This window comes from Dermacentor albipictus, chromosome 4 (assembly GCF_038994185.2).
Source record: "Dermacentor albipictus isolate Rhodes 1998 colony chromosome 4, USDA_Dalb.pri_finalv2, whole genome shotgun sequence".
Classification (NCBI taxonomy): Eukaryota; Metazoa; Arthropoda; class Arachnida; order Ixodida; family Ixodidae; genus Dermacentor; species Dermacentor albipictus.
In genome coordinates this window covers 165092635-165118503 of record NC_091824.1, presented here as the reverse complement: position 1 = coordinate 165118503, position 25869 = coordinate 165092635, and the positions used below count along the sequence as shown (strand labels likewise).

Below are 25869 nucleotides of genomic sequence, written 5' to 3'. Positions count from 1 at the left end.
CATTTGTGTGCGTCGATGAGCGTTTAATGGATAGAACGCGCAAGTACGAGTGAACGAGAGGTTTGCTTGCCAAGCCAATCCAAGCTAGTGAAACTAGGACGAGTGCCCGTGTGTTACCACAAGCTAGACCTTCATCCATCGGGAACCAACGACAGGAAGACCGCCTATATAACGCCTGATCTTTGTTGCCTGTGTGGTGGGAGCGAAAGCGAAAGCCCACAACACTATTCAGTCCCCGTGAAGAGGGTAAGCGCACAAACGGCATGAAGCGGGCAGGTTAAGCTACCATCTGCTGCCATGAACTAGTTCTTGCTTTATTGTGACCTCGGAAGTTGGCGGGAGACTTAGATACGAACAGCTATTGCGGTGATGACGGGGTGCTTTCGCCAAAAATTAGGAAATGTGCGGTACTTTTTCGTCGGCTGACGCCACCGATCATCGGTAAATCTAGAACACACAAACGCGCGCGCACACACAAAGGGAAGGAGGAAGAGAGAGAGAGCGAGAGAGAAGTAGTGAGGCATAGAGAGACATAAATGAAGTGACTACCATGAAGTTGATGTCGGTGGATAAAAAAAACAGCAGTAATTAGCTTCCTTGGTTTTCAACTTTAGCTATAGCGTTATAACTTCCGTGCAAGGCTATGCCACCCGCTTAAAGACTTCACTTTACAAAGCTCATGACAGTATAGCTTGGAGCTCAGCTAAGAAGTGGCACAAGATTTTGACGTCTAAAAGAATAAAGAAATGATAAAACTTTATTTTGTACAAAGCGTCCACGTGGTCGTTAGTACTCCGAGTGGGATGTTATAACTGGCTCATTCCGCCATTGTGTACCAAACAAGAAGTTTAATCATATTTCGAAAATAGAGCTTTATAGTTATGTTTACGCAATGCGAAATCACATCTGGAAAGGCTATCCAGTACCTAAATTTGAGAAATACAGACACTGTAGACCACGTGCTCATCAACAAAGAAATTTCTTTTGGCTGGTTTATGAGCACTTATTGTTTCAAATATTGTTACGCTGGCGGCTATTTGAGTCCCTCCGCAGTATTTAAATACTCTTGAATAAGTGAAAAAAAATTATTACTATAAAATATTTAGAATGCAGTAATGTATTGCTAAAATACATTGAATCTTTCTGTTAAATGGCTTTCGATCGATTATTTGCTTCATCTTTTTCCCCTGTTATCTGTTTTCTTACTTCAGTTTCTTGTTTCTAGTTTATTATTATTATTATTATTATTATTATTATTATTATTATTATTATTATTATTATTATTATTATTATCTTCCTAGCCATGTTTCGTGGTGAGTCGCGCCGAGCGATCTAGCTTGTGCGTATATATTTGTCAAAGTCCATGTTCACCTCTTATCCTCGGAACACCTCCTCGCAATAGCGCAATTCCTCCCTGCTCACGCACCTGCTTACATGGTGTCACGTGACTGAGAAAACAAGGAACCCTCTTGGCGTCGCATCTGACAGGCAGCGTAAGCGGATAAACAAAAAGACGGGGAAGTTATTCGGCATAGCAAACGACAGTTGGCGGGAACTCTGCTTCTCGTGATTGTGACCTTGGCGATAGCGCCATCCTCATCCACGTGTCGCTTTGTTGTTTGTTCTTGCCTGCAGTCTTCGCAACGCTTGATTTCAACGAAACGCTAAGGAAATTTTTTGTGATGCAGTTGCAGCAACACCGCTCATCTATCCCTCAGCAATATAATCTTTTTGCGTAGTTTTTCGCGACACAGATTTCAATTTTTTGACAAGAGTAATCGACGCTTGGTAATGAGATCATCTAGGACAGGAATAAGTTTTTTCTTGAAACAACAATAAAGATGTCATCAGGACTTATCTCTTTGCTGAACCCGTGTTTGTAACGTGCTTGTAATGAAAATGCTGCTCTCGTCTTCTTGACGGTGGCTCTTGCACTGCAGTGACGAAACTTTTCACCTGCCTACGTACTTAGTAGACTGCCGAGAAAGCAGTCAAACGTGCTTTCATACGTGGGGTACGTTTCTAGAATCGTTCGTTGCGACCAACAAAATAATACATTCCAGGGTATTTCCGAGTTGTTTCTCTCGAAATGTCACGTTAAAAAGAAAAGAAAAAAAATGCTCAGCCAGATATTTTTTCCATCGCCAACTGAAGGCTGAGACCAGTTTCGGACAAATGTTTCTGAAGCATTGCCAGCTGACAGGTTAGCACTATTATTGGGGAATTCACGGTTATCCCTCCTCCCTCCGCCCTTTCCAAATGAAAAATAAAACAAAACAACCACTGATGAATACCAGTACCTCTCACAAACGTGCTTTTAATACATTATCTAGTCATCAGACACAACAGCGACCGACCTCTAAACACCTATGTAAAGGGTAAGGTACCCTTTCTCTGAAGGTTGAGAGGATCATATATGAAACCTGTTCTGCTGCGAAACATGAAGCGAAGGCAGTGGGGCCTCAAAAGACGACGAAACGCACAAACAAAGGCCCCTCCCCTCTTCAGCACGCAGTCGTCTCGCCTGAACGCCCGTGAATTGTTGTGGGAGGAGGAACCGTATCACTCGTCCCGTAAAGTCGGCACCTCAACACCACTCCGTCACGTCGTCATGAAGCCGCCGTGTTCAGCACTTGTGGCGCCGTTCGTTTCATTGCTTGCCGCGTGCGGTTGTTGGACGTACGCGAACGAAGTTTCCTACGACGCCAACTCTCCTGTCGTCCGCATAAGCGATGGACTCGTCGCCGGCCGGCGTGAAATTGTCAGCGATGCTACAGTGCACACGTTTCTCGGAATACCTTACGCACAGCCTCCGGTGGGAGACCTTCGCTTCGAAAAGCCCCGGCCCCCAAATCCGTGGCAGGGAACGTACAACGCCACCAGAAGCCCGAGTCCATGCATGCAGATCGATTTTCCTTTCTTACTCGACACGAAAATAGACAACTCGCACGCTTCGGAGGACTGCCTCTACATGAACGTCTGGAGGCCCGCTAAGGCGTGCGGTTCGGACGGCAAGTGCAATGCCAGTATGCCGGTCCTTGTTTTCGTTCATGGAGGTGGCTTTCAGTGGGGTGACTCGTCGCTCTTCGTGCACGATCTGTCCAACTTCGTTGCTCATTCCGACGTGATTGCCGTCGGTTTCAATTACAGGGTGAGCATTTTTGGCTTCCTAACGGCGGGTACGAAAGAGTTTCCCGGAAACTGGGGTCTCTGGGATCAGCACTTGGCGCTCCAATGGGTGCAGAAGAACATAGGTGTTTTCGGAGGCAACCCAAATGAAGTGACATTAGCGGGTCAAAGTGCTGGCGCCATCTCCGCAGCTCTGCATTCAATTTCACCCAAGGGCAAAGGCCTTTTCAAAAGGATGCTTCTACAAAGCGGGTCAACCATGTCTATGATCGTTGGAGAACCATACAAAGGCTCGGCCAAATTCATAGCAGTGGCGGCGGGCGCGGGCTGCTACGATGAAAAAAGAAGCGTCGAAGACCAACTCAAGGAGACCGTAGCTTGTTTGAAGAAAGCCGATGGCCGCGCCATCTACGAGAGGCTCGCCAAGGAAAAACCTCAAGACCAGATATTCCCACCTGTGAATGGTGATGACTACCTTCCGGTTGACCCTCTGCTCGCAAATGCAGCTGATAAAATAGCTACGGAGGAACTTTTCTTGGGTACGGTCGCCAACGAAGGCACGATCTTTTCTTACAATGTCGCCAAATTTGTAAGTAGCGTCGGTGGCGCGTTTTCGTTGACAGAGGACTACAGGCTCATGGTGACATTAGGCGTGAGTACACTATTTAACATTCCAGTCTCGGCATCGAAGGTGATTGTCAATTATTACTATGGTGATTACGACATGCATCACACACTGGATCAAGTCCTATCGATTTTCGGTGACATCATCGGTGATGGTGGATTTTACTGCCCCGTGGTATTCTTTGCTGAAAAGGCATCGAAGCAAGGCATCAAGACGTATAGGTACCAGTACACGCACAGGTCCTCGTTTAACCCTTGGCCAGCTTGGGTTGGCGTCTTTCATGGTGAAGACCTGTTTTTCACCACGGGAGCGTTGCCTTTCCTCACCCAAGAAAAGAAGCACCGACCGTCGCTCTGGCACACACTAAAAGAAGAGCTGAACGTAACGCACTACACGAAAGACGAAACGGTGTTCATGAAAGAACTTATCTCGTCAATTTCTGCTTACGTGAGGAATGGGTAAGCATGGTGTTACACTGGAATTATGCACTAATGCCCCAACATTTGTCACCCACTGTCGTCGCCATAATAACCTACATTAAGAACAAATTAACTTGGAGGTACATTTACTTTTTCTAGAATGTGGTGAAATTTGGCCCCTGTTTCCTGAGCAGCAGATGTGGCCACTGCATAGCTCCGCCCTGAATTCAGAAGAGATTCAGGCATTAGATTAGATTGCAGTGTTGGTACTTCGTAATCGCCCTAACTTTGTTTGTATCTCTCTTTTGTACATTTATTAAGTGTATAAAGAAATATAGCTTTAAACTCAAGCTTTAAGGACATCCTATTAAAGAACACAGATGAATGAGAGCTGTCCAAAGAAATGAAATTTGAAGTTGTTCAGTACAGCTTTGTTAAAAGGTTGGAATGCGATTCAACCTCGAGGTGAAGTCGATGAAAGACAATGTCTTCCTGACCGTGTTTGAGGTGTGAATGGGGCGGAGGCACTACGTGCGAGCTGAAGAGGCGTTGGAACTACTTAGTCTTTTTTACTGCACTAGCTTCGAAATATGCTCCCATTTTCCGACTTCGTTATCTTCTGGATCGGCGCACATTTTAACTTAGAGTGATGTGAAACTAATTTAATAATTTTTGTGGTTTTATATGCCAGAACTGCGATCAACTTATAAGTCATGCCGTAGTGCAGGAAAAGCGTCGAAGACGAAATGGTTACAGTATCGGGATTCTGTGCTAGACGTCCTCGGTCCGAATCCGGCCGCGGGACAGTTATATGTATCTATACATTAGCATATGACCTAGAAGAGAGGCTACACACAAAACCGATACGAAAAAGTGGCAATAACTCGCTAAAAAAGCCTATATATGCATACACTGCTACTTTCCAAGCACGTCATGGGCGTCTTTTGACATTTCCATCATAAGGGGCAGACTTTCACTATATACCTCCGGCAGTTATTAACAATTGTGTTCGAAGGAGAAAAAAACATGCATTCAGAAATACAGTATTTTAGAAGCGCTGATAATACAACGAAACAATTAGCCGATGTCTAAAGTGCGGCTGACTGCTTGGCTCGCAAGACTATTTTCTGATATCAGAATTATCCTACACTGAAACCAGCACCATGTTTTACCAAAGTAAGATTGCCTAAATGTTTGTCAATAGGAATTGCACCTTTCCCAGTTCTGAGTTTATGTAAAAAAAGAAAATTGAAGATGCGTAAGCTGTGAACGCAAGGAGAGCAAAAAAAAAAAAAAGTGGGGTGGTCATGATAACCACACATATGTAAAGTGCTGTTTCAAGAGAAAATTCAAATCAAGTGACGTTACTTAAAACAAAAACAAATATTTGAAAATAATCTGTTGTGTCAGAAGTTTTTCTCAAGTCTAAGAAAATTCTGAATAATGAAACATCATGTTTCATGGACGACCCTTCAAGAGGATATAGAGTTGTGTTGAGCTTGATTTGCACTTTACTTTCTGACCTATTACTGCACGCAAGTCAATAATAGTTTCTGCTTACACACAGAATAAACAAGTAATGAAGTGTCGGGCGGTAAATTGTGCACTGTGCATAGATTTACTCCAACTAGAAACAAATTGCCACGTCACTGACATGTCCTGTACAAGTATATACGACATCAGTTCATGTTTTGTTTCTTTCTCCTTTTTTTTCCTAGCGGTAATACAGCAAATTTAGAACTTACTGTGAATATCTGGTTAAATGAGTTATGGACATTGTAATTAGAGGCAAACCTCACTTATAGATTATTAAAACCAAGCTTGTTTTAATGATGATATATAATGCCTGATTAACTCATGTCTCACGAAAATGTGCTGCCATGTACAGTCTAATTTCATGAGCCTTATTTGAACTCTATATTAGCTGTCTTCTTTTTTTTGCTTCTTCTTATAAGGGCATGAAGACTGTGCTGCGCTGATATTGTGTAATGAAATGCTAAAAAAATATTTTTTTCTGTGTTGCTAATACTAGTATACTGTTGTTTCATTGTTTTCGTTATGTCGCGTATCTGCTAAGTAAAGCAAGGTTTGCCGGGGCTGATAACTGAAAAAAGAAAACTGACTCGCCATTCCGGCTCTGCGAAAGTGGATGTCCACCAAAGCTTGCATAACTATCAGTGAAACTGCTGAGGGCGTTATGCAATGGTTAATTTATAGTTCGGATGCTTGTTTTGAGTTAGTTCTTCGTTGAAATGCATGCACTTCTGTGTGTTGTATGGATGTTTTCAATGAATGTAGGCACGCTTCACTTCACTTTGCTAAGCACTTGTAGCCTTTTTGCCTAGCGGCGGCATGAGCCATTGAATTTTTAACGCGATAGTGTCAAGGGCCCCGTGTCGTAGAAAATTCGGTGTCGGTGCCAGCGTCGGCGGAGTTGTCTGTGAACAAAAATTTCTGTTTATATTCAGGTCTGCATAAGTGAAATAATGACCACCCATCAAGACAATAGATCAGTTCGTAACTTTGTTCAGAATTATATGTTACCTGCGTGTCGTGGTGTAAAGAGCTTCGCTGGTTAACCACCTTCACGGAGTGGAATGGCCATGATGTTTTCGCGTGCCTACGGGGGCATGAGGCCCTGCATTTTTGCTTGCTTATGGGGTTAAGAGCCATTGCTGTTGATGACAAATGCTTATGAGCACGTTATTTATTGAAACGTACGCTATTCTGTACGTTGTGTGCGTGATACCAATGAATGTACACACAGTTTGCTCCACTGTGCTGAGTGCTAGTATACCCTGTGCATTACGAGGTGGATGAGCCATTGCATTTTCGCTTGCTTGTATAGGCCATTGCTGAGGATGATTATTTGTGCTCACAGACGGGCACGAAATATGCCGATCACCGAGAGGCTAACAGCTTCGCTGTAATACACTGCTAGGCTTCCTCAAGATTCGAGCTGATGCTCTGGGGTGCATGGCCCGAGTGTTTTCCCTTACAACTCTGTCACAACTGTTTCCTCGACGCCACACAAACAGCCTGTCTAGCTAACGATGTAGAGACTCGTTTCAATGAGGCTTATATACTCGCCGATATTGCACCTGCAAACAAAGTGAGAGGGAAAGTAGAAAAATAAAACCAGATCCATAACGAAAATGTTTCCTAAATTGTCAATTCTTTGGCCTTAAGGCACCGACATGTGCGCTTCTTCAGTACATTCATAGCCAGTCTTGCTTCTCAATGTTGACTTGGGTTAATGAGTAATAATCGGTGATTAAACAGTGTGAGGAGACATGGCACAGAAATAAAGGCGTACCACATTGAACACTGTCTTACAACTCTGCATCTATATGTCTGCGTTGTGATTGCTTCATTTTCTTTGGGTCCTTTCTTCTTTTATTGTTTGGCCTTGTATCTTTATTCCCCAAAATTAACCGACTAAGTCAAAGTGAACGAATTAAACTCACGTTGCTTTTTTCTGTCGCTGTTTTCACTGGAACGAACGGCAAGTTGAGTGACCCTCCTGAACTTATTTCATACTTTCTTCTTTTTGTAATATTTTCTGCAATTAACATATAAACGGAGTGCTGAGTGTGTAAAAGATCGAAATTTGTAAAAAGAAATGCAATGTAACTAAAATGCCGCATATATTACAAGACAATGAAGTGACATTCAGAGGCTGCTATGTCAGAGTCGACGTATAAATGCGAACATTGTTCTGCAGAAAACCAACGATACCGGAGTCGCGCGCGGAATGGCCGCTGTACACTAAGGACACTGAGCAGTACGTCCAACTTCAGCCGCACAACTACACCATCGGTACTGAGAAGCGGCAGGCATTCTGTGACCTGTGGAAGCCATTCCTTCTAAAACGGTGAGTGTTATGGTCGAGCACATCTAGGCGCTGAACGAGGCGTACCACCACAGGTATATGAAGGATAAAAGACACTGTTCATATATGCTACGCACGTCACAGTTTTATTTCCTTGAACACTAATCTGATTGTGGATTCTCTCATTTTGAACTTTCTACGCAGCATACGCAGAAGCTTCGGCAGTGAAAAACGCGTAGTGCTCTACGACATCGGAGTGAGGAATAAAGCAATAAAACGACGGACACGAACCTTTGCCGGCGTAGTCTATAAGATACCCTGCGCAGATTGCGACCATGCATACATCGGGGAATGGGGCAACTTCAAACAGAGACTGAGGCAATATCAGAAAGATATCAAAAAGAAACGTACAGTTTCGAATGCGCATGCCAAGCACACGGATGCAACGGGCCACAATATTGACTGGGATAGCTCGAGAGTTATCGGCTAAGAAAGAAACTTGAAATCGCGGCTGTATCTGGAATCACTGGAGATGCTAAAAAAAAAAACACGTCACACGCTCAATCGAAATGAGGGAACCTTCCCCCCGTCATACACGCGCTGCCCACGTCACGTTCTGAAGTATGCATAAGCTTCCGTGAACTTTCATTCATCCCATTGTGAACAAGGCTTCCGTAGGGAAGCTGAAACGTCTTTTAGATTTAATTTTTTTAGTACTTCTTTTGGTCGGTGTCCGTCATTTTATTGCTTCATGCTTCATTTCGACCAGACGGTCTTCCATCAAACCCTCGACTTCGACAACGAAGTGAGAACAGGTGGGGTTTCTGCGAGAAAACATTATGTGAATATCTAATCCCAAAATGAAGAAGTTTCAATTAGGTTAAGTAGATATTTCAAACTAAGCGGCATGGAACAAGGACAACGGTAGTTTTTCTTACGGGCTACAAATTATTTGTATTTAGTTAGTCGTAGTTCGTGCTTTTAAAGCCAATGAAAATCCTGATATCCTGCGCAGAACACCAGCTTACGAATAATATACAACGCGTGCTGGAATATTCAAGCAGCCACGAACAGTCTCAAGTGTAACGTTTTGTGCCTTAAGTGACGATAGTAGATATTTTCGTTTCTGATACATCCGCTTTGAAAACTGTCATAAAATTACACTGCTTTAAATTCTATGTATTCTGTCCGTTCTACTTGCGAACACTATATATATAATTATCATTGTGCGCACCAGATTAGAAAACAGTATGCTGTTGGGGGCACGGTAACAAGGAATTCAATACATTTTAATAACTTGTTTAAAACCTTCGCCTTTTTGCCAAATAAATATTCACATGTACAGCATGAAAATGCATACAATAGTTAATTAACTATTGCTGATATGTTAACATGTACAATAGTTAATTAACTATTGTACACATTGAAGTAATAAAATTACTAGAGTATCATGCGAATAACTGGTGTCATATCTTTCAGCACGTAAGCCATCATGGATGGCAATGAAAAGCAAATTACTATTATAATTTTTGAATTATGGATAAGTTACAACGGTAATATGTATTTTACTTAAATATCAGGCTCCATGACATACGCGGCCTAACATGACACTATTAGCCGCTTTTACCATAGTAACAATAGTACGTACGATGCAGGCCCGCTTTTACCTGTAATGGCCATTTCAGAAAAATTTACACGAACAGGTGTCGCCTTTAGGCCTGACTGAGGATATTTTAAACATTCATACTTGTGCGGATATTATCGCTATTTAGAAGAAAAAGCACCAGCAGGTAAAGATGCAAAGTCTAGACAGTATTTCGATAAGGGTGCGGACTGATGTTAGACGTCCAGTGAGCGAGAGAGAGAGATACAGACAGACAGACAGACAGACAGACAGACAGACAGACAGACAGACAGACAGACAGACAGACAGACAGACAGACAGACAGACAGACAGACAGACAGACAGACAGACAGACAGACAGACAGACAGACAGACAGACAGACAGACAGACAGACAGACAGACAGACAGACAGACAGACAGACAGACAGACAGACAGACAGACAGACAGACAGACAGACAGACAGACAGACAGACAGACAGACAGACAGACAGACAGACAGACAGACAGACAGACAGACAGACAGACAGACAGACAGACAGACAGACAGACAGACAGACAGACAGACAGACAGACAGACAGACAGACAGACAGACAGACAGACAGACAGACAGACAGACAGACAGACAGACAGACAGACAGACAGACAGACAGACAGACAGACAGACAGACAGACAGACAGACAGACAGACAGACAGACAGACAGACAGACAGACAGACAGACAGACAGACAGACAGACAGACAGACAGACAGACAGACAGACAGACAGACAGACAGACAGACAGACAGACAGACAGACAGACAGACAGACAGACAGACAGACAGACAGACAGACAGACAGACAGACAGACAGACAGACAGACAGACAGACAGACAGACAGACAGACAGACAGACAGACAGACAGACAGACAGACAGACAGACAGACAGACAGACAGACAGACAGACAGACAGACAGACAGACAGACAGACAGACAGACAGACAGACAGACAGACAGACAGACAGACAGACAGACAGACAGACAGACAGACAGACAGACAGACAGACAGACAGACAGACAGACAGACAGACAGACAGACAGACAGACAGACAGACAGACAGACAGACAGACAGACAGACAGACAGACAGACAGACAGACAGACAGACAGACAGACAGACAGACAGACAGACAGACAGACAGACAGACAGACAGACAGACAGACAGACAGACAGACAGACAGACAGACAGACAGACAGACAGACAGACAGACAGACAGACAGACAGACAGACAGATAGATAGATAGATAGATAGATAGATAGATAGATAGATAGATAGATAGATAGATAGATAGATAGATAGATAGATAGATAGATAGATAGATCATGAGTCTATATCGCAGTTTCCCACGCACTAAGGTAGGTGCGAGGTGTCTACAGTCGACCACTCAAGTCTGTTGCCTTCAGAAAATGAAGAAGCGTCCGAATGGCTTTCTGGGCTGATGAATTGCGAGGCCAGGCTCCCAAGATCTTCGCTTCTGTGAATAGCCTATCATCCACTCAGGGGTCACCATTCACAGCCACCTTAGTGACCTATCGTCCAGTCTATTCAAGGCACACTGGAGTCTGACGTTTGTTATCAAAGCGAGAAAAGTGTCACAGAAGGTGACTTATGGTCTCTTCACACTTGCACATAGCGCACATCGGTAAGTCCGCCATTCCAGTATGATAGTTGTAGGAGTTAGTGAAAGCCACTCTTACCCACAGCCAACAAAGCAGCGCTGCGTCATGTCGTGAAAGGTTTGCTGGTAATTTCAGTTTCAGCGAGGGGTCGAGGCTGTATAAACGACAGTTAGAGTTCTTTGGCGTATGCCGGTAACTTAAAGGGAAGCTGAAACGGTTTTCAATTTCTATGAATTGCTGGCATTGGGAAGAACAGACCTAATAATTTATGGTTCCGAAATTTTTTTCTTCGTTTTGTTAATATAAGGGGCGGAAATCGCTTTCTAACTCACCCCCGCGGACACGCCCCCATCGCTTCCCGGAGCGCCGGGTGAGGTGGTTGCCAGAGGAGAGAACCGGCGAGAGTGACGTCCCTCGTGGCGACCGAGCTGCCGGACCGGCGTGCTGGCATGTGCTGGCATGCCTCTTTCCGTCTTGCGCTTTACTGAACGACGCTACGAGAGATTTGCCGCCGTCGCCGCTCACGTTTGTTTTCTTTTGCGATTTTCGTAAACTGTTCTTTCCTTCTGTGCTGCGTGAGTGCCTACAGCCAAGGGCGCCCAACATGCCCTCGTTCTGTGCAGCATTAGGCTGCGCGAACACAGGCGGGCGAGACGATGTGGTGTTTCACAGGTTCCCGAAGGACAAGAAGCTTGCAGCGCAGTGCGGTGAGGAGAGATAAGTTCGCTCCGACGAAATCAACTGTGCTGTGCTCGGACCATTTCCGCGATAGCCGGATAGCCTTACGACATATGCGAAAACGCGTTGTTGCTAGCGTTGCTATACTCCGTTTCATACATCAGGTGCAACGCTGTGGAGGCTTGAGATACTTCTTGCAGTGGCTGCGTTCACTCTTAGAAAAAGTTGAGTGTTTCTTGACCCGATTTTTCAGAAAATTTTTCGTATATAAGCTCAGTTCTGAATGAAAAAAAAAAGAATTTACCCATAGAAACAATCCGTGTACTTATGCGGTTGCTAACACTTCTTTTAAATCAATTTTCTTTTCGGCATTTTTTAATTGCAGCCCGTCGCGGCAGCTTCACGTGCATGCTCGCGCGAGCAAACGCCGCTCACACGCTGCGAAGCATAGATGAAAACGCGCGCAGTAATAAATTTTGGTGACCGGACTTCGTGCGTAGCTTCCACATCGTTGCACCTGAGGTATGAAATGGAGTATAGGCTTGCCTAGTGACATTCGACGTACGGTTGCAGTTATCGTGTTTACGACACGGCGGTGCTGAAACTGCCTAATATCTTTACGTCAACACTAGCATGGAGCACGAATACCGATTCTTGATTGAGCCACAATCACAAAGTCGTCGGACCATAGTATGAATATTGCACATATAATACCTCTGGCCATCTCTGGATGTGTATGATAAGCAACTTCCATGACTGGACCTCGCAGCACTGCATGTGCGCGCTTTGAAACGCGGCACTTATGTTCGCGATCGTGTATCAACACTCAAAAAACCACGGGACTTTAGACAAGAAGTGGCAAGGTGTTTGACATCGCGGAATCGCACCCGTGTTTACAATGTAATGAGAAGGTAGTGCTTTGGCATTCTTCCAGCAGCAAGTTCCCAGTGACACTTTAGCGCATTTTTTCTCCCGTCATTGGAACATGCAGCTACATGAAAAAAAAACATGCGTACCAGCTAAAATTTCCAAAGCGCGAGAAGGTGCACACATTGCTCTCGCTTTTGGCACACTCAACATCGTCGTTGCCGCCGTTGCCGCCATCGTTTTCCGTATCGGCTGTCGGTTCGAACATGTACGGCGAAAATACAAGCTGTCCGAGACAGCGAGATCGTTCCATAATGCTTACAACTCAGCTATGAAGCCAGAACAGAAGAGCGTGCTACGCTCTGAAACGGCGGTGCCGACCGGCGACTGCCGCGAATGACGTCACAGTGGCTCCGACCAATCACGGGCAACAGCGGCGTTCGCGCGATACCCTGAGGCGCTGGTGCGCGTTTTCATGAAAAAACAGCCGCTTGCGCTTGTTTCCGCCCTTTTTGAACCAGATATTCGTGTTCAGGGGACTCAAAACTGTAGAGTGCCGCAGAGAACTCATTTTTTTCGAAAAGTGTTTCAGCTTCCCTTTAACGTGATGGTACGAGCGAGACTGCGAAGCTCTCTTGCAGCGTCTACTCTCGACAACGGTATAAGGAGTGTCGGTGCTCCCGCGGGAGTACGTCGGGCAGCGTCATCGGCGAGATGATTACCAACGATGCCACAATGTCTCGGAAGCCACTGAAATAATATATCATGCCTTCGTTCAGAAGCGCAATGGAAAATTTTGTTGATTTGGGACACCAGCTGTTCGTAATTACCACGCCGTAAACCTCGCAAGCTTTGAAGGGCTGCAATCGAATCACAATGGAGGCTGTGAGCTGCCCCTAGGTGCGACTTGAAATAATAATAATAATAATAATAATAATAATAATAATAATAATAATAATAATAATAATAATAATAATAATAATAATAATAATAATAATAATAATAATAATAATAATAATAATAATAATAATTATTATTATTATTATTATTATCTCAGCGATGCATGTCAGGGTACACCTTGTCAAAATGCACAGATGGCACGGAGTAGCTATTGTTTTGACAAACGTGGAAAGATATTTACACTTTCGCGTACTCAAGAACAGAACAGAACAGCTCGATCGATCGATCGATCGATCGATCGATGTATGTATGTATGTATGTATGTATGTATGTATGTATGTATGTATGTATGTATGTATGTATGTATGTATGTATGTATGTATGTATGTATGTATGTATGTATGTATGTATGTATGTATGTATGTATGTATGTATGTATGTATGTATGTATGTATGTATGTATGGATGGATGGATGGATGGATGGATGGATGGATGGATGGATGGATGGATGGATGGATGGATGGATGGATGGATGGATGGATGGATGGATGGATGGGTGGATGGGTGGATGGGTGGATGGACGGACGGACGGACGGACGGACGGACGGACGGATGGACGGATGGATGGACGGATGCTATGAGTATCCCCTTTGGAAAGGGGTGGTGGGCTGCGCCATCAAGCTCTTGTTATTACATTACCCAATGTCCCAACTATGTTAAAGGAAAAAAAAAAGAAGGAAAGGATTTTTGTACGCCTCTGTTGTTTTGTCGTTTCCCTACTTTCCTTCCACCAATCTTCCAATCGCCTCTGGGAGCGGGAAGCAACGAGAGCTACATCTGAGGACGGGTTGGGCGCAATGAGATTTCCGCATAAAGAAGTTAGCAAAACTATGACTATGTGCCCATAACAGTCGCAAATTTAAAACATCATAAAATTCTGAAGACATGAATAAAACCGTATAAAAAGCCATTTTTAACCCTAAACGCTTCGGAAAAATGTTCGAAATAAGACATTAGCATAGCAAAGTGAAAAGGAACCGCTGCACAGACGGGGATAATTCACAGTCTATGGCAATGTGTCGATATTGAATTATTACATGGGCTTTTTTATTCGCTTAAATACTTTCTGCAAGCTTTTAGAATTCTCACCTAGCGGCCATGAGACCTGTTCTTCAGGTTCGAAGAAGGTTCTTGGATCATTAACTTGTGCGTCGCAAGCTCAGAAAGTGACACGTGCTTTGCTAAAATTTCTGAAATAGACAGATTTCATTGACTGACTGTAGTTTCTATGGGCATCTCTGGATGAACACTTGAAACAAAACATCTTTTGCCTTGTTTTCATGATGCTGTCCTCGCTTCTTTCCATTTCAGGAGTACCAAGGACACAGCAGGACAGCACAAAGAACAAACGACAAGGTCCGGGAAATCTCCCTCCGCAAAATTGCCGCCACCCAGTACCAACGATGTCGAAAGCAATTATGCCTCCAATGTACCCAACAACGTCTGTGCCTGTAGTACGGCAGTTGTACTTGCAATGCTAGTTCTTCATCTTTTACATTAGGCGGAAATCATACCGCAGACCTCTCAGAAGCTAACTGAAAGAGTCGCTTTTACTCCTGTAAGGCGCTCCTTTCGGCATGGCGGCGTGGAAACTTGAATTCCCTTCACTAACGACTCTCATGGACTTGCTTTATCATTTCACTGACCTAGAAATGCCTAACGAATTCTGGCTCGACCAGCTGCATTCCTTTAGAGTAATTCGAGAACATCGGAATACATTCGTGGCTTCTAAGTTTACTGATTCCAGCGATTCCACTGGTGGAACTACTTCCGTTGTGATTGCGTACTTCCTTAAGTGCTGATTATCATGAATACTATGGGCAGTGTTCGCCATAAAGACGCTCATTATGTGTTAAAAATTAATTATGGGGTTTTACGTGCCAAAACCCCGATCTCATGATGAGTCACGCCGTAGTGGGGGACTTCGGCAGTTTGGACCACCGGGGTTCTTTAACATGTACCTAAATATAAATACACGGGTGTTCTCGCGCTTCGCCCCCATCGAAATGCGGCCGCCGTTGCTTGGATTCAATCCCACGACCTCATGCTTAGGAGACCAGCACCGTTGCATTCATTATGTGTATGTTGATACGAAGGGTTAATGTGTTGTTATGTCTTGCATTTCCCACCCTGATGTTCATTTAAGCGCAAACGCTTGCACACGTTTGCGGATCTCAAGAAAAAATAAGCATCAGGAAGAACTGCGATTGCGCACTTTACATAGGAGTGTTAGCGTGAGAGTGAGGATCGAATGTGTATTTGCTATTATCATTAGGACAGAGCTGTACATATGTGAAAATGGAAGAAGTTGACATTGCCAGGTTTCTTGCAAACTCGTAATGCATGTGGCCACAGCGATTGATACACTCTGGCTACTGGGAAAACTGGTGCAGTTTTGCTGGAACCAACATGGTATTGGCTGCAGATACACGCTTTGGAGTACAACCTTGACTCGGGCTCTGCATTATGGATTCTATTCTACGGACTTGAACTTTTGTTTCTGTAAGCCAGTTCAGGTCCCCATACTTGCTTAGCTGTAAAGTTATCCTATATTGGTATTAGTCAAGTTATGGTACGTTTTTTTCTTCACAATATAAAATATTCACTCTTTCTGAGTAAGAAAGGAGTCAAACTCGTAACAAAGTCATGAAGATCCAATGTTGCAAATGCAGCAATGCTTACTGCCAGTATTTTAACATCTTTTAGGAACGAAAGTTGGAAATGTTAATTATTTCCGGTGCTTTGCAGCTTAGGCCACGTTTCCAATGATGTATTTGAACAGAGAGTATGATGTAGGGAGGTCAATCGTGAAGTGTTGTAGGTTTCTTGCCAAAAAAAAAAATATTGCTATTTAGTGCTTGTCTCATAGCACGCCCAGCCATCAGCTGAGCCGAGTCAGACCTACAGCCATCACTCCTTTGCTAGTTAAGGCGACACAGCGGAAACTCACATTAAAGGGACCTTGAGCTACCCCTCGGGCTTGGTGAAATAACATAGTTGGGGGGTAGCATACGCTGCTGTGAGCATCTCAGCGAAGTTTTGCTGTCGTACGGGATGCGTGGAGCTCGCAAGAGGAGCGCGAAGCCGCCTTTCTCACAAACGCTCTCTTTTCAACAGAAGCTTGCTCCTCATTCTCTTCTGGACGCTTTATTTCGTAATAAAGCGAATTCCCATACGCGGCTGCTATTGGTAGCTGTGGTCTGCCACGTAACGTAAATACCGCGGCCGCCACGAAGTGCCGCCACGAGTCCGCTGGCTATGGGCGCACTGGGGCTCGATGAGGACAAAAGCTTTTGGCTTACGTTTAGCGCGTCGTAGCCACTAAAATAGGAAGTGGTGGCTTTTACATTAACATCCAAAATGAAATTTGAACTGCGCGCCGCGATGACAGACGGAGCGTTGTGGGCGTGCCCCAGTGCCCCGTAGCCTTCGCAGCGCAAGGCAATGAAGAAAGAACGGGAGCACAGCGGATGCCGCGTTTGATTGCCAATAACTCCGCTTCTGCTGAACGCATTGAAGTACTCTTTGCGGCAAAGTATTTCTGAAATAGACTAGTTTCCTTTCAAATGCCTTTCTCCACTTCGATAAACAGCGGTTCAGGGCCCCTTTATAACTAGAGCCACGTTTTCATCCTGACAACTTTTAGAAGCATCCCCCACGACGTTGAAGAGATTGACATCCGGCTTGGTATGACTCCAGCAGACTCCAAAGGAGGAACGTGTTGATAGATGTAGTGGCTTTATGTCTCTCTCTAGTCGTTTTCATGTTCTTAATAAAGCAGGGAACACAATATATAACCGCTTTGAAGTCATTTTCTTTGAATTCACAAATATTTCAGATGAACTAGACGAACAAGATTAGTTGTTCCCATGATGTGCTGAAGAACATTCACAACAGAGAATAAACAGAAAATTACCGACCAGTGTGGCCAAGCAATCGCAGCATAAAAGCAAGGTAAGTTAACATAAGTTCATGATTCTTTTTATAAAAAAGAGCTTGGAATGTCCTCCCCATTAGACATTTCTTGAACACTCTTCCGCATACGTGGGTTACCTATGCGCATGGACAAAATCACGAGCTCGCGACATATACTAGGATTTTCAGCAAGTCTGGGATGGCATCAATGAGATTTTAAATAGAAAATTATAACGATTTCTTACGGAATAGCTGACGTGTTTCCATTAGAGATGTAATGTATACGAACGATTCCAGCTTATAATGAACGACACATCGTGTACAGTCTCACAGGACGCAATATTAACGTGATAGCGCTAAGGGCCCCATGTCACAGAAAATGCACTGTCGGGGTCGACGTCGGCGGAGTTTTACGGGAGCGAAAATTTGCGTACATAATTAGGTATAGTAATTAGGTAGCGTAAACACAATAAGGGCAAACCTGCATCTAGGCCATAAATGAAAAAAAGAATAGTGCTGATTGTGAGACAAATAACGCATTACCTATCTTGGGCGCATGTTCATGTGCTCTAAGAAAATGTTTCACTGTTGGGAGTCGAAATCTCGACGCCATAAATCTGGTATGTTCGTTTCTTACCTAGGAAAACTTAGTAACTCCAAAACATTAGTGTAGGAGATACATGCCTATGAGAAATAAAGGTTAAACTTACCAATTGGAGAGCTAGAGATCAAGACAACCGAATTTCAGAACTGGTCTTCCAGAAGGGCGATAAATGTAATATAGAGTATCTTAATACATACCAATCTTCCTTATGCACTATCTCGTGAACCGGCGTAGAGAAATTTTTTGTTTTCTCATATTGTTCTATACATATGAACACCGAAAGGAATACACGCAGGGCACTTCTGTCTTCGTCGTCTTGGGCCACCCCTTCAAGATGTTCACTTTTATTGATGTTAAGGACCATGTGCAAGTAATTCAGCCAGTTTATTAGGCCTAAATATGATTACAACTTTTCGTATATCCTGCGAATATCTTTAGCGGCCGCACATAATCCAATATCTACGTACACAAACAGCGTGACATCCTGCATAACTGGAATATTGTGGAGTCGCACATTAAACGTAAGGGGGAAGCACTGAAGCCTGAGGCACGCCACTGCTCTGGGTGAACCAATGAGAATGATACTTTCCATCTCGGCAGAAAAGCATTCTTCAAGGCAAGAATTCCATGAACCAATCAGCGATATAGAATAGTGCATTTTGGGCAGCCAGCTTATTCAATAGCAGGCTATACTCCACACTGTCATGTGTTTTTGCAAAGTTTAGAGTAGCGAGGAGAAGTATCAGGCGAAGGTAACGAGTTATTCGCGGGAGGCACTATCTCTTTACATGTACCGTTCACAGATTTCATGGTTTTGTCACTAACTCGATGTGGTCAAGACAAAGCAGACAAAAATACGCAAAAATTATCACTGAACTTCCCACTATCTAGAGTTAGCAATGATGACAAACTAATTGTAGCAGCTGACAGGGTTAGGTGAATCATGGAACGGGAATCTCGGCGCATAAAAGGTACGTTTCACCTATTAGAGCAGCGAACATTCTTTGACAATAGCCACGACTAGAAAAGCTCACGACACATATTTGAGGAATAAACACAGGTGCTGTTACGTGAATTGCAGTGCGCTGCGTTGTTAATGTTCTCTGATTTTTAAAGGAATCAATTGCAATAATCTTTTCTACGGACGTCTGTAAGAAATTAATCATTGACTACGGTAATAGGAGCGCATATGAGAAGAACCAAATCAATAACCACCAGTTCAGAGTGTGACTGCACGATATCTTGATTTATAACAGCCTTGTGATCTATCTTATACGACAGCACAGTAAATAAACCTCGGCGAAGGTCATAAATTTGGTCTACTCTTGAGAGGCAAAAAAAAACTAAAGGAAAATATTAGGCAGATGTCAGGAAAATTCTTGTAGAACAACTGTGTCTGGCTCGTAGGTAGCAATAAGACGTCGAATATTTGCTAAAGAAGACAAAAAGGAGCAGCGATTCCACTGAGTTAACTCAGCCACGATTACTCTGAGACACAAGAGGTAACAGCCTCTTTCAGTACGTAAATCTGCGTCCTACTCGCAGATTCTTACTTGCTTATTGTGTGAGAGTGTTCAAGCTTGTTCACCAAAAAATTACATACCCTCGGCTGCTGAGCTACGTTCGCAAATTCTACGCCAGTATTGACATTCGTTCTAGACGGGCTAGAGGTGTGATTTCTGGCTAGTATATTTCTCGATTATTAATTTGAAACAGAGTGTACGAAGGGTATACTAGAAGTCGGAGGAGTGCGACAAAGAGAGTTTACGGTTGTAGAAGACTCAGGAATATAAAGTTTAGCTGAAAGTACCTGCGATTATGCAACAAAAATGCTGGTCAGCAACGGATCCAGCACACTACTCAGTGCCCTCTCCACTGCGGTGGCTATTGAAGTCGTTACAGTCTTTTCTAGCATATAATGAGGCCGTCTCAATGCATCAGCGTATGTATGTTTCCTTCACTCTAAAACTGCATAAGCGTCTCCATTGGAACGATTGTTATGATGGATAAAATCCAGTAGTCTGGTCTCATCGGATCTCTTTGAATACTGTGGATCATCGGCTGCGTGAACAGTTTGGCAAACGCAACACCTCAAAAAAGTACAATGAGCAGACGAGTTAGGCGTCATTATCATCGCAGTTGCGGCAAAGTGTTGCAGATTTGCACCATTTGCCGCTGTGTCCGAAACGTTGACAGTCCTTGCAATGGAGAGGGCGTGATTACAAAATACCGGCCTCGAGACAATAGACCTTTACCTCTGTCAGGAAGGTTGTTCCAGCAAGCGAAGTTATCGAAGAAAATGAAGAAAGTGAAGGCTTTGCCAGAATCCGATAATATACCAAACAGATTCCTTCGTCGTGATACCGAACCACTAGCTTGTTTCTTTGTAGCTACATATCAGGTTTCTAGATGATAACCAAATCTTGTCACCACGGTCTTCGAAAAGGGCTATCTATGGTTACATAGTTGGCTACAGTGGTACCTTTTTTCAAATCCGTACTTGACAAGGCTGATCAAGTTGCCGTATTATGTTAAGGTTTCAGCAAAGCCTTCGACCTCGCCCCGCAAGATGTAGTTCCAAACTAAAGCAAACTGGACTACCACACTGGTTGATTTCTTGGGTATCTTGCTACATAACTGGCCGCGTACAATGTGTTATCGTATTCAACTTGCAAACTTACGCACTCCCGGTTAACTCGGGTGTTTCACAGGGCAGCACCCTCGGGCCACTGCTTTCCTTCACATGTTTTGCAATGGCATGGTGAAGCCTGGTCAGAAACGACTCTTCGAAGACGATTGCACTCATTTATTGCGAAATTAAAATAACAACGATCAAGGTCTTCCATACGTTCAAACAGTAGCCAAAATACAAGGATAAGAAGCTTTAGACAAGGGCCTTAGCAATATCCGTGCTTGGTGTAACAAATCAGGCATGAAGCTAAATTCCGGAAATTACAGAATTTTTTAATCGCGTAACAAGGAGACATTCTTTGTACTCTACTACTTCCGACAGTCTTAAATTGGTTGAGAAACTTAAATATCTCGACGCAATGTTTATGAATAACACAAGCTGGAATAACCGCACTAGCGAGGCTGGTTCTGGATTTTGCAAGTTCTGTTGATTATGCTACAAGCTCAAAGACTAACCCGTGAAATTAAAACAAATAGTACATTCATCTTTCATGATGACAAAACTACTATATGCATGTATTATATGAGACCCGCATACTAAAATTAATGTCGATGACTTTGAGGACGCTCACAGGATGAACAGATGAACAAGCATGATCTCAACATGTACGTTTTACAGCTCATGAAAGATAAGTTAGTAACAGAATTACAAGCGAGACGTAAGCTATATCGACTCATATTTCTATATTTATTGATAAACAAGTGGCTTGTAGTTGAGCTACCCCATATGTTGCCCCACAATCAACCAAACAAAACTGTCACTGACGTTCTCCTTCCTTAATCACACATTTTTATAGGACAAACCTATACAACTATTATTTTTATTCCCGTGAAATTCCTCACTGGAACAGTTTGACTGAACATTGCCTCACATTTGTAGAAGAAATGACTTGCTTCCCTGACTGATTTGAATAACGTTGCACTCACTGTTTCTGCCACTTTCATACATGCCACTTTCATACCGTTTATTTCTGACACAATAAATAAATAAATAAATAAATAAATAAATAAATAAATAAATAAATAAATAAATAAATAAATAAATAAATAAATAAATAAATAAATAAATAAATAAATAAATAAATAAAATAATCAATAAATCAATATATAAATATACTTTGCTATTACTGACTGTCGGCACACGAGACCAGTCAGTCACCCTTTTGCAGCGGTACACTGAAACAACCCCAGCGTCAACTTCCAGGAAGCGCTCGGAAGACACGAAGGTTGTGCATCGGAGAAAGCCTGACCTACAAGCCAAGTCTGAAGATTTGCAGACAATTATTCTCTTACTGAACAATCTGACCTCTGAAGTTTGAAGATAGTGGCTAGTAGCAGTACGCAGCTGTTCCTGAAGCACTTCAGCTTTATTTGTTTTTATGGCTCCGTCAGAATTCGGAATGAACACCACTTATATACTCGTGTCATTTAAGGCATTCCAAATAAAACTTTCGAGGTAAACGCTTTGGACCGGCAAGCTGGCAAATCAAACTTCCGACGCTCCTCCAGAGAAGTTACCAGACAACACCCCCAAAACACAGAGAAAAGCTGGCAGCCTAGATAAGGTGTCGAAAAACCTGGCCAATCGCCCACTCACAGAACGGTTCTGCTGCTGCTGCCGCGGACTCTCGTTTCTCGTTTTTTGGTTGGCTCTTCCGTAGGGAACTGGCCCAAAACGCAAACCAGTATGGGGGATAGGTACGTTAAACTATAATTTTTAAACGCGAGGCACTATTTTGCTGCGCACTTTGCGGGCATCAACTATCAAGTCAACTATCCGATGGTGGGATAAAACCGTAGCCTCGCAGCATCGCAGCCCAAGTAAATTATTTCAAGTAAAGTGTTTAAAAAACCTCGATGCTGATTAAAGGTTCGCTGCAAGCGCTCCTAATCGGGGTCGCTTTAAAATTTCGCGTGTACGGTGGAGAGCTTTATTCGCCGATGCTTCCACAATGCTACGAAAAATTCCTAAAAAAATTGGTATATATGAAAATGCGGCCTCTGTCCGCAGTTGGGAAAGTAAAGCTGACGTCGTTGGAGCCTTTGCTGGGACAGCATAGCAGCATGTACGCTGTATACGCCGCAGACGTGCATGGCCACGTGGTCCGCCTAGGCTGCGGGAGGACTTGGGTTCAAAATCGAGCTGCTCTCTGTTACCCACTAGCTGTCTAAGCGGGCATAGGTGTCCACTGGCCTGACACTCAGCTTTCCTTAGGAGTGAATTGTCTTGAAGAAAGTGGCCGCGCCATGCAGCTCCTGTCGAACCCTTTGGGCACAACAAAGCCCCAAAAAGTGGAGTTCTGGCATAGCAAACAGTATACCAACAGTTATACTCAGTGCACACGCCCACACACGCACGCATGCTCACTGTGCGTAGAAGTCAGTGGCGGAGAAGTAGTCAATGCTTCTATTGCACGTTTTTGGGACAGTTCTGTAAAATTGTTTCCAGGTTTTCTTCCGTAACCATTTCTAGCGACAAAATTCCGGAGAAAGCAATGATTTGCACATGTTTTACCTCGCTGTTAAGTATTAAAGAACATGAAAGTCACAAAACCCACGAACATTCCCAAGAATGTGGACGGGGAAACCACGCCGGGCGGTTCACTTGGTTAGAGCATCGAACGCGTAATGCGAAGACGTGGGATCGTTCCCCACCTGCGGCAAGTTGTTTCTTCATATACTTTCATTTCAAGCAAATCACCATTTCTTTAATTCAATTAATAAGTACAAGTAATTTCCCTTATGTTTTCTTTGGTGTCTTTGCTTGTTGGCTTCTCATGATATGATTAATACAATAATCGGGCCTCTCGGTTAACCCTTTTTTTTCTCGTTTTTGTTAACAAAACGTCGTTTTATGTATTCAAGCACAGAAGCAACAGGAACGCCAATTTTCTCCGCAAAGTTCTCGAATTAATATCTCAAAACTGGTGTCATACTGAGAATTCGTTCCAAGAGGATCCGCCTTGTGAACTCCATGCCTAGAATTTGTAAATGGCAATATGGGTCAAAAGGTAATTAGTTAGAAAGGTAATTAGTGAGTTTTTGTTAGTTCGTCAATTATGCATTTCAATTGTTTGTGCAGGCAGTCTCCGCCACTTCGAGTAAAACACCTCAGGAACTAGAATTGTGCTATCTGCCACAGTCAACACTTAAGCATTTTTTAAAGTGTTCGCTTAAACACGCTGTACGTTGTTAGACGCCAAATTCACCTCGTGTCTTCTCTTGAACATCACCTAGCAATACCGCAATTCCTCCTTGCTCGCGCATGTGCTTACGTGGGGTAACGTTACTAGAAAAAAAGATCTGGCGGTGTTGCATCTGATAGGCGGCGTAAGCGGATGCACAAAAAGTCGCGGAAGTTATTCGGCGTAGCAAACATCAGTTCACGGAAAGTTTGCTTCCTGTGATTGTGACCTTGGAGACAGCGCTATCCTCAGTCACCTGTCGTTTTGTCTTTTATTCTTACCTGCAGTCTTCTTACCGCTTGATCTCAAAAAAGCGCTTACCATGTTTGGGGTGATACAGTTGCAGAAACACGGCTTATCTTTCCTTGAACAACCTAATGTTTTGCGCACTCTTCCGCGACACAGATCTCAGTTTTTCCACCAGGAAAGAGCAGCATGTGACTTTGTGACGATTGGTAATGACATCACGCAAGAAAGAAACCAGTTCTCTCTTGGAAGAATAATAAAGATGTCACCATAACTTAACTCTTTGTTGCACCTTCTTTTTTTGAAAAAAAAAAAAACTATATGCACGTTGACAATCACATCAACGAAAGCATCGACACACTTGTAGCTTTGAGCGCCTAGTTTTACAGATATTTTGTTTAGCAATACTATATGCTCAGCACCTGCATGAATTGACATGATCCGCAAAACCATTCAGAGCATGGCGTATTTATTCAGAACACTGATGGAAGATCTTACTAAAGCCCACCTTGAATGCACTTGTAACGCAAATCCTGCTCGCGTCTTCCTGACGGTGGCTCTAGCTGTGTAGTGACGAAAGTTTTCACATGCCTGAATGCTCATTAGAGTTCTAGAGTCATGCCTTGCGACAAACAAAGTAATAAATTCCGGGCGATTTCCAAGCTTCTCTCGTAATATTACAGCAAAAAAAAGAAAGAAAAAGAAAAACAAGTTTGGTTAGTTCATTTCTCCATCCCCTACTGAAAGTGGAGGCCAGTTTGGCACAAGTTTTTGAAGCATTGCCAGCTGACATGTTAGAACTAATGGTGGAAAATCCGCTCTCAAACGCCCTTCCCGCCGCCTCAAAAAAAAAAAAAGCAAATGAAGAAAGAAAAGATAAAAACAGAAGTTACCGCTCATAAACGCCAGCACACTATATACATGTGCTTTGAATACATTATTTAGTGACCTGGACAAGTGAAAAAACCTATGTAAACTTTTTCTGAAGGTTGAGAGGACGACATTTGAAACCTGTTCGGCCGTGAAACATGAAGCGAAATCAATGGGACGTAAAAATAACAAGGCATAAATAAAGGACTCTCCCCTCTTCAGCAGGCACTCGTCTAGCCTGGAAGCAAGTGAATTGCTGTGGCAGGTGGAACCGTGTCACTCGTCCCGTAAAGTCTTCACCTGAGCACCACTCCATGATCTCGTCATGAAGCCGCCGTGCTCAGGGCTGCTAGCGCCGTTCGTTTCCTTGCTTACCGCGTGCGGTTGTTGCACGTACGCGAATGAAGTTTCCTACAACGCCAACTCTCCTGTAGTCCGCATAAGCGATGGACTCGTCGCCGGCCGGCGTGAAATCATCAGTGATGCTACAGTGCACACGTTTCTCGGAATACCTTACGCACAGCCTCCGGTGGGAGACCTTCGCTTCGAAAAGCCCCGGCCC

At 43.6% G+C, this 25869-nt stretch overlaps 3 protein-coding genes across 11 annotated transcripts in view; 2 read left to right on the top strand and 1 right to left on the bottom strand.

Annotated features, from left to right (window-relative positions):
- The window catches only part of LOC135899961 (acetylcholinesterase-like), a 478426-nt gene that overhangs the window by 127117 nt on the left and 325440 nt on the right, over positions 1-25869 (bottom strand). The gene's annotated exons all lie outside the window — the stretch shown is intronic.
- Positions 2598-17587, top strand: LOC135899957 (acetylcholinesterase-1-like). Its single transcript, XM_065429348.2, has 3 exons — positions 2598-4212; positions 7898-8047; positions 15108-17587. The coding sequence occupies exons 1-3, from the start codon at positions 2612-2614 to the stop codon at positions 15295-15297; spliced, it is 1941 nt and encodes a 646-aa protein (XP_065285420.1). The 5' UTR covers positions 2598-2611; the 3' UTR covers positions 15298-17587.
- The window catches only part of LOC135899931 (acetylcholinesterase-1-like), a 1036-nt gene continuing 799 nt past the window's right edge, over positions 25633-25869 (top strand). The window contains exon 1 of the mRNA XM_070538002.1: positions 25633-25869. This exon is cut by the window's right edge and continues 738 nt beyond it. Within this exon, the coding sequence (XP_070394103.1) occupies positions 25633-25869 (237 nt within the window).